The sequence below is a fragment of the Acanthochromis polyacanthus genome, chromosome 8, assembly GCF_021347895.1.
Source record: "Acanthochromis polyacanthus isolate Apoly-LR-REF ecotype Palm Island chromosome 8, KAUST_Apoly_ChrSc, whole genome shotgun sequence".
Taxonomy (NCBI): Eukaryota; Metazoa; Chordata; class Actinopteri; family Pomacentridae; genus Acanthochromis; species Acanthochromis polyacanthus.
Genome location: NC_067120.1, coordinates 23,279,337 through 23,301,562, shown reverse-complemented (window position 1 = coordinate 23,301,562; position 22,226 = coordinate 23,279,337). Strand labels below are relative to the sequence as shown.

Sequence of the window (22,226 nt, the reverse complement as noted above, 5' to 3'; positions counted from 1 at the left end):
GGGCCACTTCAAAGTGTCCTTATATTTTTTGAAAGGAAATCTTTTTCTTTCTTTTTTTTACAATGAAGATAACATTAAATGAATCAGAAATACAGTCTAGACATTGTTAATGTGGTAAATGGCTATTCTAGCTGGAAATTGCAGATTTTTAATGGAATATCTTCCAACAACCATCACTCCTGTGTTCTAATGGTATATTGTGTTAGCTAATCATGTTAAAAGGCTAATTGATGATTCGAAAACCCTTGTTATTTTAGAGCATGAATAAAAGTGTGAGTTTTCATGGAAAATATAAAATTGCTTGGGTGACTCCAAACTTTTAAACAGTCGTGCATTCTAACTAGAAAAGCACTGTTGTATTTTGGCTGAAATCTTGAAAAAATTCGTATACCCAGAGTATAAGCCTCATCACTGCCAAAATCTACTCAATTGGCTCAAAACTATGATCAAAATAGACGTCACTTTGCTGATAAATTGGCTCAATGATTAATCCACTAATTGTTTCAGCTACACTTGGATTGTAAACTGTTAGAGTTTATGACAAGATACAATGTTGTCAATTCTTCACGGATTTAGTGTGGACTGGTAACTGAAGGTGCAGGTAAATGTAGTAAAGTAAGGACAGGCACTTTCCCCCTGAGATGTTATGGAGCAAAAAAGAAAATACTGATGTGCCTCAAATTACTACTAAAGAACAGTTCTTTATGTCTTACCACCTCGTTGCTATTTTTCTGGTTAATAATTAGAGATTGATTTATACAGCAAATCTGTTCAATAAGTTCACTCAAATCATGCATACATTTTTATTTAAAACAGTAGTGCAGCCATGCTGGTCTGTAGCTGACAGTCAACATGTGACAGCATATGAGGGCAGAGGGAGAGGATAACATTTAAAGTAACAAATGTTCTCAGCTATGTTTACAGCAGGAAAATTGCAATGATGTGGTTACAGAGATATTAGTCTTTTCGGTTTCTGCTTCCACCCAGAAAAAATGGAGGTGAAAGGAACTTTGTATTTGGTACATAATCTTACTGTGAGCTGCTACCATGGTTGTAAAAGTGGCGGTATTTTGTGAGATTTTTTTTCTTTCTTTTGGAACACCACAAAGGTGAATACTCTGAGAGGCAGCATGGCAAGACTTGACAAATAAAATCCTGCAGCAATGAGCTACATCAGGGGTGTCAAACATGTGGCCCGCGGGCCAAAACCGGCCCATCAGAGGGTCCAGTCTGGTCTGTGGGATGACTGAAGTGTTAAAATTACAGAAAACACATGAATTGCAAATTGTAAATTTGTAAATTTTAAATAATTTGTAGACCTTGACAAGTTGTTGATCATAAAATAAAATGGTATATTGCTCATAGTTCTTTTGTTGTTTTGTACCTCTTTTTGTAATATTTTGCCTTGTTGTAGGTTATTTTGTCTTGTTTTTTGTTTGACTTTTGTCGTTTGTCTCATGTTTTTGTTGTTTTGTTTCTCATTTTTGTTGTTTTGTGTTTCCTTTTTGTGTGTTTTTTAACTTATTTTTGTCATTTTGTGTTTCACTTTATTCACTTTTTTCTTGTTTTTGTCGTTTTGTGTCTTCTTTGTCTCGCTTTATTTTTTTGTATTTTTTTGTTGTTTTGTGTCTTTTTTGTCTCGCCTGTGTCATTTGTCCAACTTGTCATTTTGTATCTTGTTTTCCTAACATTTTGTTGTATTTTGTTATTTTTTGTCTGACCTTAGTCATTTTGATCATAAATATATTAGCAAGCATGAGTATATTGTTCAGTTCCAGATACCTGTGACTACATATGTTGTGCCTTTGCAGATAAACTGTGATCTATAGGTTGTAATGTGTAAATGATAAACTGAGGCACATTTTGGAAGTTACACTTATTTTTCTTAAGAAATTTCAGGCTGTTTATGATGTTTTGCAAAAAGAAAATTTCTAAAATGTGAACATTTTCACAATGATTTTTTTTTTTGCACTAAAACAAAGGAAGCATTTGGAGTTGTCATGATTTTTAAGTTATTGTGCTTAGATTTTACTGGTCCAGCCCACTGATGAAATTGGGTTGAATGTGGCCCCTGAACTAAAATGAGTTTGACACCCCTGATCTACATGAAGTGAACCTGCCTCTCCCAGTTTCTAAGAAATCAACCCACTGCTGGTCACACTTGGATGGCCTTTTATACAGTTAGAGTGCAGGTAAAAAGCCACTAGATCAGGGGTGCCCAATACGTCGATCGCGATCTACCAGTCGATCGCGAAGGTACTGTGGGTCGATCGCATGACATTAAAACATAGACGTCAGCCTATGATCCGTCTTTGCTCTGAAATTTGTCACTTGATTGGCATAGAGGGAGGTCGGTCTGACCAATCGGACCTTTTCTGACAGAGGGGTCACTGGACATGCGCACATAACGGCGCGTTCTAGCAAGCTCGTGAGTTAGCCTCCAATTTATTTCTTCTAAACTTAAGGATATAAAAATGAGTGAGGGAGCTCGCCCAAGTAAAAAGCCAAAAACGTACCATTTCCATACGGAATGGGAGGTGGACTTTTTTTCACTATGTCATTTTCAAAGTGCATTTGCCTCATCTGCCAGTCTGTCATCGCTATACCGAAAAAGGGAAATGTGGAGCGGCATTTTCGGACTGTTCATAAAAACTACGATACTGACTTCCCTCCGAAAAGCGAGCTGAGAAGGAGAAAGGTGAAGGAACTAAAATCCCAGTTGTCCGGACAGCAGTCATTTTTCTCACAGCTAACTTCAAAAGCAAAGGCAGCCACTGAAGCTTCGTTCCGGGTGAGTCACTTAATCGTTAAGAACAAGAAATCCTTCCAAGACGGAGAAATGGTAAAAGAGGCATTTGTTGAAGCAGCTGACTCGTTGTTCAAAGACTTTAAAAACAAAACAGAAATACTATCTTCGATAAGAGCTCTCCAGCTATCAAGAACTACAGTTACACGACGCAGTGAAGCCATGGCTGAGGATTTGACTAAGCAACTTTGGAAGGACATCACAGATTGCGAGTGTTTCTCTCTGCAGTTGGATGAGTCTACAGACGTGAGTGACACAGACCAGTTGTGCATTTTTATTTTTCGGATGGTGCTTACTGATATGAGCACAAAAGAGGAGCTGTTAACAATCCTGCCCATGGAAGAACACACGCGAGGAGAAGACATATTTCAGTCTTTTAAAAACTTTATTGAGAAAACCCAGCTCCCAGTGTACAAAATGGTGTCCATCACCACGGACGGAGCGCCTGCGATGGTTGGCCGCTCAAATGGGTTTATTGCAAAGTGCAGGGAGGACGATGCTTTCCCAGACTTCCTTAATTACCACTGTATAATACCCCAACAAGCGTTATGCGCAAAAATGCTCAACATGAAAGAAATAATGGATGTGGCAACGAAGATCGCCTGTTCTATTTGCGCCAGATCTCTTCAAAGACGTCTATTCCGTGCACATCTGGATAACACTGACGGTGACCACTCTGAGTTACTGTTGCACACTGATGTCAGATGGCTTAGTCGAGGGAAATTCCTGCAAAGATTTCGAGACCTCTGTCCGGAGATTAAGGTTTTTTTCCGTGAAGCTAAACATGCAGAATATAACCAACTAAGTGACGACCAGTGGCTGCTAGACTTGGCATTTTTAACCGATCTGACCAACATGTTAAATGACCTTAATCTAGAGCTGCAAGGAAAAGACAAAACTGTGATCAATATGATAAGCTCAGTTAATGCTTTCAAACGAAAAATGCAACATCTCTCCTCGAAGCTCTAGCACCAGGGGCCTATTTCACGAAGCAGGTTTTACAAACTCTGAGTTTCTTCCACAACTCTGAGTTGATCTACTCTGAGATAGAAAACTCTGAGCTTTCGGTTTCACAAGGGCTGATTTGAGTTGGGTTAATCAACTCGGAGTAATTTGACCCGGAGTTACGCGCGTGCACCGCAAGTCTGAAAAAACAGCATCAATGGAACCCCGATTCGACGAATCACCATGGAAACGGGGAAGCGAAAGGCTGCGTTTTTGCACTGGAAGTTTTTAACGTGCTCATATTGCGAGTTTGAACACGTTTTTAGAATGAACTGCAACACCGCTGCAGCTGTAAAAGAGAGGGAGACGGCGTGGAGAACAGCCCGGATCAATGTGTAAGTTTAAATGTCGTCCTTTGTAATCGTAATAATATTACAGGGAATAACTGTCTGAATAGCAGCCTAGTAAGTTATTTCATTTAGGTGAAATCTCGCAGGGGAGAAGCGCACGGGGCAACAGCTTAAGATGAAATATAACAACATTGTTCAAACAGGTCAGACCTCGGCATTATTTCATGGAGGTACTTCATGTTGATCATGTTTTACATTGTGAAGTATCCTAAATATTAAGTGGCTGTTTGACTGTGCAGTTGTTTTATCCACACATAGCCTAAATGTCTGCATCCATATCATGTCCTGTTAAATAATTAAGCCTATTTAAACTAACACAGACTTCTGCTCAGCCAACAGAAAGAAAGCAGATGCCTGTAAAACGGTGGTATAAAAGGTCATGGATGCATATATATATATATATATATATATATATATGTACCTTGTAATTGTAAGTAGGCAACACTCCAAAGATTTATCCAAATGGTAGTTTAAGTTTACTGAAACATGTCACTGATCTAGGATGAAGAGGATGAAACTGTGTCTGCTGCCTTTACAGAGGGGGATCCAGAAAGGCATATAGAAGTATGTTACTGATAGTTCTCTTCTCATTCAGATTTTGGGTGGAATATAGAGTGTGACATTTACCCTACACTAGTATCTAAGTATTGCACATTCTCATCTTTTTTAACAGAGCATGGCTGGACAGCAGCAGAATGGTCCCTCAGCTTCCACTGCAGTGAGATGGATGTTCAGGAAACACCAGAGGTTCATTCTGTGGAATTCATGTGCAACTGTATAATTGAATGTCCTCTATGTATTCCCAGTTATCAGGAAAACTGATTTAAAAACTGCATTTCCTGAGAAAAATCCAAAAACAGATTAGGAGGGCAGATCTGGAAATTGAAATACTGGAGCACAAGTTAGAGGTGGTGATGGTCACAGGTGAATTATGTTAACTATTGGAACATGAACTGAACTATCTCTTTTATTTGTAGGAAATAAAGAAGACCAAATGAAATGTGTATCATGTCTTTATTTGCTGTGGTGGTGATGATGGTGACTTAAACTCTAAAGTGATTATTGCATACGGTGTCTCTGACTGCTCTGCTGTCCTGGATAGCTGCAGGTGGATGGGCTCATCATCTTGGTCTTCAGTTTGTAGGGCAGGGTGTTGCTCTCCTCTAATAGTGGTAATATTATGAAGAACAACACATGCCACAGTAATATCACAGGCCCGAGGAGATGTAGGCACTGGAAACGGGCTTTCAGCAGGCCTATGGTCATCTCCACCCGGGCTCTGGTCCTGCAGTGAGCCCGGTTGAAGTTCTGTTGGGGGCCTGGTTCAGGGTCAGGGTATGAGGTCATCAGCCTGGGTTGGCATGGTAACCCCTGTCACCCAGCAGAAGGCCATCAAACTCTCCTGTAATGTATAGTGGATACATCAGAGCATATTAAAGGAGGGAGACAAGAGAATTATATTGTGAAAATCTTTAGTCTGCTGACCATGCTGCAGTCTGTTGCTCAGGTTAGACTCTCCATAAATCCTGGAGTCATGAACAGACCCAGACCACGTGGCCTCCACATTAGAAATGATGTATGCAGCATCACATATGATCTGGACAGTGCAGAGAATGACAGATGTTGAACTATGATGCAGTCTTTAACATTTAGAAACAGTAGTCAGTCTACCTGTAGCCTACCTGCACATTTATGCTGTGAATGGACTTCCTATTCATGATGTGAGGGAGCTGTGATGGGGATGTGTGTGCATCTATGCAGCCAATCACACTGGGAAATCCTAAAAGAAATTAAAATTACTAATCCCAGTCTGAGGCTGCATGTCATTAACAGAATATGATTTAAAATTAATTTAACAGATCTCTACATCATTCACCTGCAATCCCATGGATCCTCCTTGATGCTCTGACAGGTTTGTGTCCAGGAAAACCACAATGACGAGTAAAAGTCGTTTCAGAGCCAGGAAAACTTTTCTGACTGTCCTGCATACAGTTGTCTTACTGTAGTGCTCTGCATCTCTGACATCATATAAAAACTTCCATTTGCAAAGAACCACAGCGCAACACACAATATCTGCTGGATGTGAGAGCATGACTGCGGCTGGTAATGTAAATGTAAGGACGGATTAGGTTGTTTATGTAGATTATGGACTTGAAACGAATACGAAACGGTACCGCTCAAACCGATAATTGTCCGGAAATGCGAGAACATTTATGCTCGGTCTGATAACAATCTACCGACGAATATTTAATTATCTGTGCAGTAATGCTGCTCCTTTATCCACTGGATCGTTAATAAAAGCTGTTCTACGCCAAAACTCGCTCGCTTACTGTCTGAATGAATTAGGAAATGAAACAGCGTGTGTGGCTGAAAGTGGGCGGAGACGGAGAGAAACTCGAGGTTTTCTCAGATAAACCTGCTGGCGACCAGGTTAGAGTCATAGAGTCTGTTACTGCGGTAACTGACCGAGAGTTGAAGTTACCCCTCTTTGTGAAACAGGCTCGAGTTACCCCGCATTCCCTGGTTAGAGTTACCTCACTTCGTGAAACGGAAAACTCTGAGTTTCCCTCATTTCAGGGTTAACAAACTCAGAGTTTTCACTAAACCTGCTTCGTGAAATAGGCCCCAGGATTTGGCAAACTTCCAGAACCTCACATCAGAGCTGGAGATGCAGGGGAAGTCATGTGTGCAGCTTGACACTGTACGCTACACAGAACAGATTGACAATTGCCTCTCAGAGTTTGACAAACGATTTCAAGACTTTACTTTACTCGAGCCTATTGCTACATTCATGTGCTACCCTTTTCGGGAAGATGCTGAGGTTGTTTCACTTGCATCAAAAATCGCAACACTGTTTCACCTGAACTCATCTGGAGTGGAGGATGAGATTTTAACACTACAAGCCGACATTGAGCTGAAGTCCAGAGCTCATGGACAGTTTTGGAACTTACTCACAGAGGAAAAGTACCCCAACATGAGAAATTGTGCAACCTCCTTGACTGCATTATTCGGCTCCACTTATTTATGCGAGTCAGCCTTTTCCCACATGAAGATCATTAAGTCCAAGTACCGTTCCACCATGACTGATGATCATTTGGAAGTGTGCCTGAGGCTGACTGTCAGCAGCTACTGTCCGGACTATGCATCCCTGGCTGATTCCATTCAGTGCAAGTCATCAGAGTAAGGTAATGACAAAAAATGCACAGAGTTGTATTGAGCAATATGGATTCATGTAGTTATGCAAGGTACACCAACATATATGGTTCATAGAAAGAATTCTCAATATATTTATAAATAAATATATGTTTTGCAAATTTATAGTAGGTAGATCATTTTGACTTGGTCATTTTATAAGTAGCTCACATGCTGGAAAAGTGTGTGCACCCCTGCACTAGATGGAAGCAAATGGTCACGTAATCATCAAAGCAAACATCTGTGGACATTACCTGCTGAAACTTTGACACTGTGAAGGCAAATCAAAGGCAGGGAGCAAATGTGTTGCAGATTTGTCTGTTGTTGCTGTAGCCTATTTCAGAGTGTCAGTCTGACTGAATGCCAGGTTCTTCCTCTGAAGCACAGCAGGTTTAAAAGGCGAGGCTGCTCCTTTGGCAGGAATGATGGAAGATTCATGTCAAATATATTCACTTGAAGCTGGATGTTATCTTGTGATCTGTTTAAATGTGTGAAGCATATACAGTGAATGTTGGGGCAAAACTCCATCGATATATGGTTTAAATTTTAGTTTGCAGAAAGTACTCTCTCGAGATTACAGCTGTAAAAGCTATAGAATACGATCCATCATCAGTCTTCCTTTTCACTATTCCCTACATGTCCATAAAAAAAGAAACACTAGGGCAGGTGTGCAGACAGGGTCCCAGAAGATTTATAAAATATGTTCATTATTGTTAAGTCGGGCTGCACAGTGGTATAGACCCCTTTCACATGACGTATGCATACTTAATTAGGCAGCTGCATGCGCAGACCCGGTTCAAAACAAAGCCTGTTTACCTGGCCAAGGCGTGATATTGCAAGCACATATTACGCTAAATATGCTTTCTTGTTGTGCTGTCGGCTGTCAGAATCGTAGTAAAGCAGATGATATGGCAGCTGTGACAGCGACCAGGTGGAACTTGCTTTGTTACCGTGGCTAAACGTTTGGTTTACTTAATACTGATTTCCGCGTTCTCCGGAGCAGTCGTTACGTTGATATCACAGTTCCTGCTGATATACCGGAGAAGCCCTGAGCCCGTTAGCAGGACAGTGCAGTATGTCAAAGTAGTGCCTGATAACGCATTGAAGGAATACTTTAATACCCAACATGCCGAACCAGGTCAGCAGCAACAGGACAGCACACCATCCGCTGCATCTAAACAGCAAGAGGCCGTGTCCGGCAGGCAGCAGGAGGCGGCTGTCGGCGGCGGCAGCCCCAAACAACAGCCGCTACCGCCTTCTCAAAGCGAGCCCATTGATGCGGCCAAAGCCGAGACATGCAATTTCCTAAACGCGGAGGAGGAGCTCCTGCACCGGGTCTGCGCGTGCATACCTTGTGTTAGTAAACACTGCAAGGGGTCTATAGTGGTTAGCACATTTGCCTTGCAGCAAGAAGATCCCTGGTTCAAATCCCGGGGTGGGCCTAGGATCTTTCTGCATAGAGTTTGCATGTTCTCCCTGTGCATGCGTGGGTTTTCTTTGGGTACTCCGGCTTCCTCCCACAGTCCAAAAATATGCTGAGGTTAATTGGTTACTCTAAATTACCCATAGGTGTGAATGTGAGTGTGATTGTTTGTCTGTATATGTAGCCCTGCGACAGACTGGCGACCTGTCCAGGGTGTCTCCTGCCTTCACCCGAATCAGCTGGGATAGGCTCCAGCACCCCCCCACGACCCTAGTGAGGATAAAGCGGTGTATAGAGAATGGATGGATGGATTATTAAGTCAGATGTATCTTAAAATCAGCATGTAAAGTCACGAGGGCATATAAAACAGACTTTCCTACTCATTGTCCTGTTAGGTGGTCTACTTTAGTAAATGGAGCTGATTTAGACTGACCCAAAGGTTTGTTACAGTGTTAACAACACATGCTACATTAAAACACAAAATATCTGAGTTGCCATGCCACTTGTGTCAAGATGGATACAAAGGAGTTTTACCACACAAAAAAATGGTTTCTAACTGTAAAATTAATCTATTTTAATTTTTCAATTTAATTTTTTCTAAATGGGGAGATAAAAAAAAAGAAAGAAAAGTAAATGCGCTGTAATATAAATATAACAAGCCAGTGATTCAAGTGAAAATGTAACCAATGTAAAAGCCCATTTTGACTTGTCATGTCTAATCAAGTGAAAAACTGCTGCAGCCAATCAGGCTCTTCCAACTGGAAATGCCTGGAACAAACTTGAAACATTAGAACCTGAACCTTTTCAAATACAGCGAATAACGATTCAAAATTGGCAAATGATCTCACATGTATCTCACATGAAGTTTGTGTGTCAGCATTAAAAAAGAAATTCTGCATGTTAACTCTGAAATAAAAGCACAGAGTAAATAAACAAATGAAGTTTAAAAAAATTCAGAAATCTATTTTAAACTTCTGACTCATCAAAGTAGTCACCTTTCATAGATAAAACAACTGAATACACTTGTGGCATTCTTTGCATGATGAAAATCAAATGTTCCCATAAATGTGTGGCACTAGTAGGTTGTTTTACTTTCACTCTTCTGTCCAGTTCATCCCAAACGAGCTCCACAGGATTTAAGTCTGGAGACTGTGCTGGCCAATCCATGTTTTCAAGCTTACCATCTTGTTCTTTTTCCTAAGGTAGTTCTGGCATAGTTTGAACTTACGTTTTGGGTCATTATCTTGCTTTCGGATGAACCCGTGACCAACTAGGAACATACTAGAGGGTACTGCATGGTGCTGCAGAACGCTGTGGTAGCCATTTTGGTTCAGGGTTCCTCTCACTCTGTACAAGTCACCGACCCTGGATCCAGTAAAACAGCTCCAGACCATCACGCTTTCTTGTCCATATTTTACAGTTGACGTCACACACTGAGGAACCATCCTTTCTCCTACTCGACGGTGTACAAAAATCTGATGAACCCAAGATTCCAGTCTTCAGTAGTCCAATGGCAGTGTTTCATGGCCCAAGTCAGCCTTTTTTTCTTATTCTGACATCTTAGCAATGGCTTTCTTGCTGCAACTCAGCTTGTCAAACCTGCAATTTGAAGTCTTCTCTTCAAAGTTGAAACTGAGACCTGCTTACTACGACCACTAATAAAAATAACTGTGTTTAAAGCTGCTGTCCTGTAAGCTGACTATCACCAAGCTGGTGACTCTCAGAAACTTGTCTTCTGATTCTGCTGTGGCTTTGGGTCTTCCAGACCTTTTCCTGTCAGAGTTTCTTCCATTTTTTGAATGCCTTTTGATGGTGAAGAAAACTGTACTCACTGACACCTTGACTTTCTTTCCTTTGTAGTAAAGACATACATTTTCAATTCCTCTATAGGAAAGACCTGCATTTTTAAATTTTCTGATGGTTTTTCTCTCTTCTATTGTAAATTGCCTTTTCCTCTCCATTTTTATAGCAACACACTATTTTCTGCAGTACAATACTGTTCAAATAATGCTTTCGAGGGTATGGCACCATAGTGTGTTCCAACTCTACTTTAATGCGGACAGAGAGGGTTGTAAATAATCAAGAACAGTTGGGACACCTGTAGGATTTGGCAGTACTAACTTTCAAGGCTTGATCAACTTCCATTGCTGAAGACAACTTTAAGTTGAAGTAAACAGTCCTCAGTTCACAAGCTATGCTTGTCAGAGCTCCCTTCTCACCCCCTGTCCTCCCCATCTGGCATCCAAACACCCTATCCTGTCTGTTTCCCACTGTCTACTTTGCTCTATTGCTCTGCTCTCCCTCTCTCTCTCCCTTCTCTCTCGCCAGCACTGCACCTGAGTGGAGCGCGGCTCTCAGCTGTCTCCACTCAGGTGATAAGCCTCCCCATGAGACCCGGACAGCTGAAACTCATCGCCAAGATTACACCTGCTGCAATAAAGACCAGCTGAACCTTCCACACCCTGCCAGATCGTTGAACTTGACTTACCAGTCAGTACTTTCTAGCTGCTCCCAAAGGTACGTTGCAAAATTGGAGGTTTTAACGTCTCTGTATCTCTGCTCTGCCCAGACTCCAGCTGTCCGGGCTCTCACCTGCCCTGTCTCCTTGGGACACCCTCAGAAACCATTCGGCTCACTTCTTTTTCCCCTGGACTCCCGGCTCCACTCATCCTGCGTCTGTCTCCCCGCCGGCTTCCCTCCTTCGTCTGCCTTCAACTGCAAGGGATTCACCCACCTCCCTTACTCATTTCCTACAATAAAAACTGTTTCATTCTACCCAGCCCTGGTCGTGTGACTCTCTGCTCGGGTCCAGACTCCTAGAGCCGTGACAGAACGATCTGGCCAACAACAGGGCCCGAAGAACCCACTACCAGGGTTCGGACCAATCCTCTCCCCGCACAGTCGTCGCCATCCCCGCTATCGGAATCCCTCTGCACAGCTCCTCACCTCGTTTCCCGATTCCCCAATCACCATGTTGAGTTTTGACACTTCCTCTCATTTCTGGGGAACCCGCCTAGCAATTAAGCTGCCTTCCAAGAGGCAGTATGGACCCTGGAAGAGAGGCACTCAGCCCCCACCTTTTTCCATCTCCTCCCATGAACTGTGTGATTTTTTTTGTTTTGTTTTGTTTTGTTGGACCGATCCCTTGGTTTGCCTCCCCCCAGCTTCTCATCCGACAGTCAGTCTGAACTTGTCTCCCTGCCAGCCATGGAGCCAGCCACCAAGCGACCTGGCCGCTGGGAGGCGCCGTGGCTCCCTGGATCCTGTTTCAGCGGGGCCCCACACCGACCCTCCATTTCCAGTCCACATGGGGGCCATCTTCCTGTCCTCTGTTCCCCAGAACCAGACCCAGAACCAGACCCTGACACCGGCCCAGCCCTCTGTGCCCCAGACCCAGACCCCGGCCCAGTCTTCAGGCCCCCCCAGAACCTGACACCGAACCAGATCTTTGCTCCCCAAAACCAGACACAGAATCAGTCCACTGATCCCCAGAACCAGACCCCGACACCACCAACAGAAAACTCAGCTGACGCCCCGACCTGGACCCAGGGCTCCTCCCTAGTAGTTCTCCTCTCCTGTGTAGAGAACAGCATATACTTTTTAGCATTACGCGATCTACATGAGTGGAGGAAGGACCTCAAGGAGGAAACGGTGATCCCGGATCTCAGGTTAGCAGCTCAGCGACCTGGGCTATTCGGCTACCTGCCAGACTACATTCAGGAGTTCCTGGACGCCCCCCTGCCCAACATGCCCGGCCCTCTGAGACTCTCTGCTGGCAGCCAACTGAATCCGGACTCCCCGCAACCGGAAGAACCGCCCGCCAAGAGACCTGGCCGCCGAAGGCACGATGCCAGGAGGCGCCGTGGCCCCCTGGCTCCAGCTCCGGAGGGGTCGGACACCTCCTCACCTCCAGATCTGGCCCAGACCACCGCGGACCCTCCGGTGGAGGAGGTCGACGCCCCGCCTCCAGTCCCTGAGGAGGTCGACGCCCCGGTGAGGTCCCGCCTCCGCCGGCTCCCAGTCTGGCCTCCGACCTGGCCCCCGGAGAGGTCTCGCCAACGCCGGTCCTCAGTTCGGTTCCCAGTCCGGCCTCCTGAGGACCTTCGTCGGCCTGGCCATCGATTTACTGTCCGGCCCCTGGGCCGTCCTCCGGAGCGGTCCCTCCTGTCTGTCCAGTTCCCGGGCCGTCCTCTGGAGCGGTCCCTCCTGTCTGTCCAGTTCTCGGGCCGTCCTCCGGAGCGGTCCCCTCTGCCTGTCCGGCCCCAGCCTGTCCAGCCCTCGGGCCGTCCTCTGGAGCGGTCCCTCCTGTCTGTCCAGTTCTCGGGCCGTCCTCCGGAGCGGTCCCCTCTGCCTGTCCGGCCCCAGCCTGTCCAGCCCTCGGGCCGTCCGCAAGAGCGGTCCCTCCAGCTTATTCAGCCCCCAGACCGGCCTCCGAATCAGTCACTCCAGCCGGTCCAGCCCACGGATCTCCCTCTAAAGTGGGCCCTCCAGCCTTCAGGTCGCCCTCCGGAATGGACCTCCCAGCCTTGGCCTGCCCAGCCTAAGGTTTTGGTCAAAAATGAAAATCTGACAGATGAACTTGCATCAGTTTCTCTTCTTCTTCAAGTGGAAAACATATTCTAAACAGGGCTGGCTCCCAACAGATATAAAAATATGTAAATCCTCACAACAGATTTGAAAAAGTTAAGGGGGCTTGTTTTGTTATTTTTTTGTTTGTCCATTAAATCTCATTTATTTTAACCCTCACAGTTTTGTTACTGATGTATACTCATATGTTACTATCTTAACCCTCCGTCTGTTACAGCTTTAACATGCTCCCTCCATGAACAACTCCGTCACATTATAAACACTGGTATCATCTACTGACTTGCTTCCACTTCTCCTCATCTCAGGAAACAATGTGTTATATAGACCCTTTAGAAACTGATCTGTCCCATGTGGACTGTGTTAAGAGGAACTGACCTCTTTGCATTTGAAAACAGCTCATTACTCACACGGGACATCTAATGATATACTATGTACAAATAAATAATAGAAAATAAATATTCCTGAGAACAGAACATGTTATAGTTACCATAAGTTACTGTTGGCATTTTTTTTTTTTTTTTACTATAAAATACCTGAAAGGTTACTCATTCATTGCACCATGAAACCAAACATAGTTCAGCTTTGAACAGGCAGCTCTTCAAGTGTTTGTACTGACCGACAATAAACTGATCTGTCCTATGCGACCTGCTTTAAGAGAGACTTGACCTCTTTGCACTTGAAGATGGCCCCTGGTGTCACATGTCAGGTGGTCCTTGAAGGTCACTGGGTCCCCATTGTCATTATTTTACACAACTGAAAGCGAGTGACTCTATTTGCTCGTGGACAATGCAAATCACTGGGGTGAGTCCAGTTAGAACTCCAAATGAAGAGGCGTTGATGATGCAAGGGCTTTTTAATGAGGATAAATCAACTTTACAGCTGTTCTCCAGCACCACTTCTTGCTGTTTTGTACAACTACTTGTAGGTGGTAAGGGTGTCTGTGTGTGTGGTCTAGAACAGAACACAAATAGAACAGTATTAGCGTCTAAATGACACACAATAATACTACAGTAAATCAACACGTGCTAGACATGCTAACTGTCACTGCGTTAATGACTCCTTTAGCTGCGCATGTGGAAACAAGTATTATCAAGCAACCAGGCTTATAATGCACACTTACTTGTAATTACGCACACTTTCAATATTGGTGACTGGAGAACGGAACTTTAACATAAACCAAATAACTCAGTACAAACTATGCAACTGTCTCTCGTCTCTTCTCTTTGCCTCTACTCCCCTTTCCTGCATCCAGTTCAGACCGGTGGTCTAAGCTTCGCCCCTTAAAGGGCCAGCATGACATTTACACTGAGCAGCCTTTTCTACAACAACTGTTCAAAAGTTTGGGGTCACCCAGATGATTTCATGTTTTCCGTGAAAACTCACACTTTTATTTATGTGCTAAAATAATTATAATTGCACAAGGGTTTTCTAATTCATCAATTAGCCTTTCAACACCATTAGCTCACACAATGTAGCATTAGAACACAGGAGTGGTGGTTACTGGAAATGTTCCTCTGTACCTCTATGTAGATATTCCATTAAAAACCAACTGTTTCCAGCTAGAACAGTCATTCATTATCTTAACAATGTCTAAATTGTATTTCTGATTCACTTAGAATTATCTCATTATCTTATTATTATAAGGACATTTGTAAGTGGCCCCAAACCTTTGAACAGTAGCGTAAGTATTGTAAGTTAAACTCCCAAGCACCACCAAACAATTTTCCCCAAAGAATGCCAAACAAATTCCCCAAAAACCTCTCAACAGAACAGGATGCCTGGATGCTCACTGATGCTTTTGTCTTTTAAGGATGTTGACTCGATTATATACAAATGTACAGAAAGTTTTGCAGTAAATTTAAAACAGTTTTGAATAAACTGTTGCCACTGCTTACGCTGACATCATTGTGTATGAGTCCTCATTTCCACAAATCTCAAAAACATTGGTGATGGGTGCAAAGTACAACTCATGCAGCCACAACAGACAAATTTAAAAGAAAAACACCATGTTTCATCCTTTAAAGTGTAAGGCTGTTTTTGTGTTTGTGGAATCGGTTTGGAGACATGTGGTTTTGGTTACATTTATGTGTGAAAATCTGAGGCTGCTTTGAATTCATTTTTTCCACCAAATAACATTGTGCTGTGCCTGAAGAAAAACCGAGTCATCTCTGTTTTTGTCAATGTTATATTTCCAAAACTGTTAATGTGACCATACAGTCATGTTGTGCATGGCTTTATGTGCATAACTGCCCTTAGCACTGGACACGCTTCATTCCCGAAAGCAAATTACTTGCAAAAATCTTCAAATCCAAAACTTCTGTTTCTGTTGTTTTTGTCACTAGCACAGAGATTTATTTCTCTCCATGCTATTCTCCTACTCGTGACCTGTCTTTGGATGGCTAGCTGAGAGCCAGTGACTTCAAAGTTACATTCCAGACAATTGCACTTGATAATCATTTTTCTCACATTTCTATGATTTACCTTGTGCTTGATCTTACCAAAATTATTTAAATGACAAGAAAAAGGCCTCTTTCTAAAGCAGCATAAATACGATCTCCAGTATCTGTGTTCTTCTAGTAAACTGAAGTGAGTCAAGCAAAGGCTTCCTCTGACAACACTAATGGTTATTTAGTCGACACTTCATTGTAAAATGCCTTATATTGCCGCGCATATATGTTTCCCTAATGGGAACAGAACGTCTGACGGTGCCGATGTCTTGTTCTATACGTTTGAACAGCAGTCAGAGAAATAAGGGCAAAGAGATCAGGTCCTCTGTAAATTCTCCCTGCTTGTTAAACCTAGATATGACTGAGTAGGTACTAACGCAACCCTTTGACAAAAGCTTACTTTTCATACTATTGCTACTACAGCTGCATAAATATATGTAAATATGGGATATAGCCAAATGGACACATTAAAGGACAGCAGAAGATGCTGGAAGACGATTTTTTTGCCTGTGCGGATATGTTCCACAAACATACTACATATCTAAAAAGCCAATGCCGGTGCAGCTGACACATTTACGATCACTTCAGGAAGTATTTAGCTTTCATGTGGATATTACGCTGACAGATGCCATTGTTGCAGACCAAGCTCATGGGTCTCCCATGGCAACAGCACTCCCTGACAGCAGCAGCCTCCTACAGCAGGACAACCCACTCCGTACCATGACAAAAACTGCATAATAATGTCTTAAAGAATATGAGAAAGAGCAAAAGGTGTTGATTGTCACCTAAGTATCTAAGGGGAAAAAGTTAATCCTTTGTGCCGACACTCCACTACCCCACTGCCAACATACTGGTGCCAGACATCATCTGCTCTTATCACAACGACTAATGCATGTGTGACTTCATCGATATGCACCTTGATGAGCAGGTGAAGTCCATCAAAGAGTTGGCAGACTGGGTGAAGGACCTGCATCGCATGGGAGCTCCTCAGAACAGCATGGTTGAATACCTGTTTGATATTCGTTCTTTGTAAATCCAACAGCTCTTAGTGGGCTGGACCACCACCTAGAAAACATGTGTCTCACGTCTCAGTTCAGTGTTGTGATCTGTAAAACTGACAGAATGGGTGGTGTTGGGGAATAGTTCATAGAGCAACATCTATCTCTGTCTAGCAAATATTAATGACATTGTCTGTAAAAGGTGAGCTTGCTCTGTAGAAAGACCACCAGAGTACTTGAGCTTCAGCACTTTCATCATCAGCACTCTAGCATTTCAACACGGTCTCACGGGGATTCGTGAAACTGTTACGTAAATTTTTTGTTTCTTTTTCGTGCGCACCAACACGATTTCGTCATGTTTTTCGTGCCGCTCACCACGAAATGTTTTTCGTGTTGCTCACAACGAAACCCGCTGTGGTAATCACAGCTGAAAGTGGTTTATACCAGCGGATTCATGACGATCTAAGCTGTCCATCGGCGTATACTGCTTGTGTGATCGCGTTTGCGGCCGCCGGCCGCCGGACATTCTTTAAATTCCTATGCAAATTGGTAAGTGTACCACCGGGTTATGGTTAGGTTATGGTTAGGTTATGGTTATGGTTATGGTTAGGGTTATGGTTAGGGACGATGTCATGCAAAATATAGCGTTGGATTCGCCATGGTTTTACATTAAAAATATAATACACACATTCGTTTGAAATACGTTCTGGGTGGCACGAAAAGTCCGCCGTTTAAAATACATTGGTGCGCATTTCGTGGTGAGCGGCACGAAAAACATGACGAAATCGTGTTGGTGCGCACGAAACCGAAACAAAAATTTACGTAACAGTTTCACGAATCCTCGTGAGATCGGGCTGAGCATTTGGAACAAGGTGTTTTTCACTGGGCCTAACCTCCACTATCATCTCTATAGGCATTCCACTTGTCATAATAAATCCATTGGGTATGCTCAGTCAGCCCGATCTCACGAGGATTCGTGAAACTGTCACGTAAATTTTTGTTTCGGTTTCGTGCGCACCAACACGATTTCGTCATGTTTTTCGTGCCGCTCACCACGAAATGCACACCAATGTATTTTAAACGGCGGACTTTTCGTGCCACTCAGAACGTATTTCAAACGAATGGGTATATTATATTTTTAATGTAAAACCGTGGCGAATCCAACGCTATATTTTGCATGACATCGTCCCTAACCATAACCTAACCAGAACCTAACCAGAACCGAACCATAACCTAACTATAACCCTAACCATAACCCGGTGGTACACTTACCAATTTGCATAGGAATGTAAAGAATGTCCGACGGCCGCAAACGCGATCACATAAGCAGTATACGCCGATGGACAGCTTAGATCGTCATGAATCCGCCGGTATAAACCACTTTCAGATGTGATTACCACAGTGGGTTTCGTTGTGAGCAACACGAAAAACATTTCGTGGTGAGCGGCACGAAAAACATGACGAAATCATGTTGTTGCGCACGAAACCGAAACAAAAATTTACGTGACAGTTTCACGAACCCCGTGAGACCGGGTTGGCTCAGTATATTTTTTCATTTGAAAGAAAAAAAACTACTCCACTTGCAACTTTGGCAAACACTGATGATGGAAAGCTTTCTCTGACCTACCCTCACTTTCAAAGACAATGAATAACAAAACCATTCAGGAATCCTTGGCTCTGTGAGAGTGTCTGGTATGCTCACAGAAAAAATGAGAGAATAACTTCTGTGGGTTGGTGTCCAGATAGTCCGGGTACAGTTAAAGTTAATTTCTTTCAAGAAAGACATTTTTTAAACTTTTTGTTGCTTGGATAAATTACATCAGTGGAAAACTGACTAGTTTGCCTTTGCTGTGCTTCTTTCCAAGGACAAAGAAAGTGATGAACAGCCACAGCTGACGGTTGACATTGAGGAGCCACAAACAGAGGAGACTCTGGAGGAGACGGCAGACAAAAGTGTTGACCTGGTTTACTCCCTCAATGGCAGGCCTCCATGGTACCTCTGCGTTTTGCTTGGTTTCCAGGTAAATTCATTTCATAACCTGTTTAGCCCAGTGACATAATAGAAGAGGCTGTCCCCAAAGTGTCCCTAAGGTTTATCCCAAACTGGAGAGTACTGCAGAAAACACACTGCATCCATTTATTTTTAGCTTCCAGATGTTAAATGAATGTCAACGCAAGGTGACAGACATGCAGCCCTGTTATATTATGGCCTCATAAAACTGTGTTGTCTACATAAAAAAGTACTATTTACTCTTGTAGGCAAAGACAAGGCCATATTTGTAGTCATTAGTAATTTTTCTGTCCACCTGATTAATGTAAGTCCAGTATTTGCACTCTTTATAGAATTATGTTTGACTTCAAAAACTTATTTGGCTCAATAATTGCATGTCTAGGTATTCCATAGTCTGTTGGCAATTTGGTGTATGCAGTTTAATGATGAGCAGTTAGCAGACAGGAAGTAGCTGTATCAGAGCATGATTTCTGAAAACAATAGTGTGTACTTGATGGAAACTAGACTGAAGTAAGACTGGAGTGTTTGTAATTATGAAGTCACAATGTTAAAGAAAATGTCCTACTTACTGCATATACTGAAAATAATCAATGTGAAGCATTTCACACCAAAATCCATCCATTATCTATACACCGCTTAACCTTCATTAGGATCATGGGGGGGGGGGGCTGGGGTCTATCCCAGCTGACTCAGGGTGAAGGCAGGTGGCACCCTGGACAGGTCACCAGTCTATCACAGGGCTACATATAGAGACAAACAATTATACTCATATTCACACCTCTGGACAATTTAGAATCACAAATTAACCTCAACATGCTTTTGGACTGTGGGAGGAAGTTGGAGAACCCAGAGAAAACACATATATGCACAGAGAGAACATGCAAACTCTATGCAGAAGGATCCAAGGAAGACCGGCACGCAAACCAGACATATTCTGGCTGCAAGGCGAGAGTGCTAACCACCAAGCCACTGTGGAGCCCCAGTGTGAAGTATTTCTACAACTAATTTGCTACAACTAAATGGAAAAAATACTGTAACAGAATACAAAAATCCCTTACCACAGGATAAAGGATTCCATGTGTAAAACATTAAATTCTTTGCATGTCTGTGTTACATCCTAAATTGCTGTAAACACATGATATTGGGGCCATGCCAGTGACATTTCTCAGGCTTCAAAACAAGTTTTTAATAGTCGAGCAGCTTCAGAGCACAAAGAGGATGGTGCTTTTTGAAAAAAAAAAAAATTGTCATCTTCTCTTGTTGGAAAGATTACATTTCCTTCCTCCTCCTGTTTTGTGTCCTAAAATCAATCAGCAAATAGGTTTTTTGAAGCCATGTACTGGCTCTGAGTGTAAAATAGTTGCAGCATGTGTGTGCGCTTGTTAAAAATTTTACAGCACTGTAGAACAGTTCCACCGCCTACTTGCTGCTGCAATTTCTCTTGGTCGGTTTGGAAAGAAACCACAAGGAAAGGGACTGTCAAATCAAGTTAGCTCAGCTCTTTAGAATCCTTTTTTACACTACCGTTAAAAGTTTGGGGTCACTTAGAAATGTTCTTATTTTTGAAAGAAAAACATTTTTTATGACTATAAATGACTATTCTAACGGGAAATGGCCGATTTTTAATGGAGTATCTACGTACACACGTGGACAAAATTGTTGGTACCCCTCAGTTAAAGAAGGAAAAACCCACAATTCTCACTGAAATCACTTGAAACTCACAAAAGTAACAATAAATAAAAATTTATTGAAAATTAAATAATCAAAAACAGCCATTACTTTTGAATTGTTGATTAACATAATTATTTAAAAAAAACAAACTAATGAAACAGGCCTGGACAAAAATGATGGTACCTCTATAAAAGATTGAAAACTATTTGACCAGAGTGACATGATTAACTCAGGTGTGTCATTTAATTGACATCACAGGTGTTTCCAAACTCATAATCAGTCAGTCTGCCTATTTAAAGGGAGACAAGTAGTCACCCTGGTGTTTGGTGAAAAGGTGTGTACCACACTGAACATGGACAACAGAAAGCGAAGGAGAGAATTGTCCCAGGACATCCGAAAAAAAATTATAGACAAACATCTTAAAGGTAAAGGCTATAAGACCATCTCTAAACAGCTTGAAGTTCCTGTGACAACAGTGGCTCATATTATTCAGAAGTTCAAGACCCACGGGACAGTAGCCAACCTCCCTGGACGTGGCCGCAAGAGGAAAATTGATGACAAATTGAAGAGACGGATCGTTGGAATTGTATCCAAAGAGCCCAGAGCAACCTCCAAAGAAATTAAAGGTGAACTCCAAGGCCAAGGTACATCAGTGTCAGATCGCACCATTCGTCGTTGTTTGAGCCAAAGTGGACTTCATGGGAGACGACCAAGGAGGACACCACTGCTGAAAAAAACTCATAAAAAAGCCAGACTGGAATTTGCAAAAATACATGTTGACAAGCCACAAAGCTTCTGGGAGAATGTCCTTTGGACAGATGAGACCAAACTGGAGCTTTTTGGTAAGGCACATCAACTCTATGTTCATAGACTCAAAAACCAAGCATACGAAGAAAAGAACACTGTCCCTACGGTGAAACATGGAGGAGGCTCAGTAATGTTTTGGGGCTGCTTTGCTGCATCTGGCACAGGGTGTCTTGAAAGTGTGCAAGGTACGATGAAATCTGAAGACTATCAAGGCATTCTGGAGAGAAATGTGCTGCCTGGTGTCAGAAAGCTTGGTCTCAGTCGCAGGTCATGGGTCTTCCAACAGGACAACGATCCAAAACACACAGCCAAAAACACCCAAGAATGGCTGAGAGAAAAGCGTTGGACTATTCTAAAGTGGCCTTCTATGAGCCCAGATCTGAATCCCATTGAACATATGTGGAAGGAGCTGAAACATGCCATTTGGAGAAGACACCCATCAAACCTGAGACAACTGGAGCTGTTTGCTCATGAGGAGTGGGCCAAAATACCTGTTGGCAGCTGCAGAACGCTCATTGACAAATACAGAAATCGTTTAATTGTAGTGATTGCCTCAAAAGGTTGTGCAACAAAATATTAAGTTATGGGTACCATCATTTTTGTCCAGCCCTATTTCATTAGTTTGTTTTTTTAAATAATTATGTTAATCAACAATTCAAAAGTGATGGCTGATTTTGATTATTTAATTTTCAATAAATTTTTATTTATTGTTACTTTTGTGAGTTTCAAGTGATTTCAGTGAGAATTGTGGGTTTTTCCTTCTTTAACTGAGGGGTACCAACAATTTTGTCCACGTGTGTAGGGGTACAGAGGCCCATTTCTGGCAACCATCACTCCTGTCTTCTAATGCTACATTGTGTTAGCTAATGGTGCTGAAAGGCTAATTGATGATTAGAAAACTCTTGTGCAATTATGTTAACACGTGAATA

The 22,226-nt window shown here is 42.7% G+C and overlaps 1 protein-coding gene across 1 annotated transcript in view; it reads left to right on the top strand.

Annotated features, from left to right (window-relative positions):
• si:dkey-106n21.1 (solute carrier family 23 member 2) overlaps window positions 1–22,226 on the top strand; it is a 102,180-nt gene that overhangs the window by 3,538 nt on the left and 76,416 nt on the right. The window contains exon 2 of the mRNA XM_051952637.1: window positions 18,674–18,829. Within this exon, the coding sequence (XP_051808597.1) occupies window positions 18,674–18,829 (156 nt within the window). The remainder of the gene's footprint in view (window positions 1–18,673; window positions 18,830–22,226) is intronic.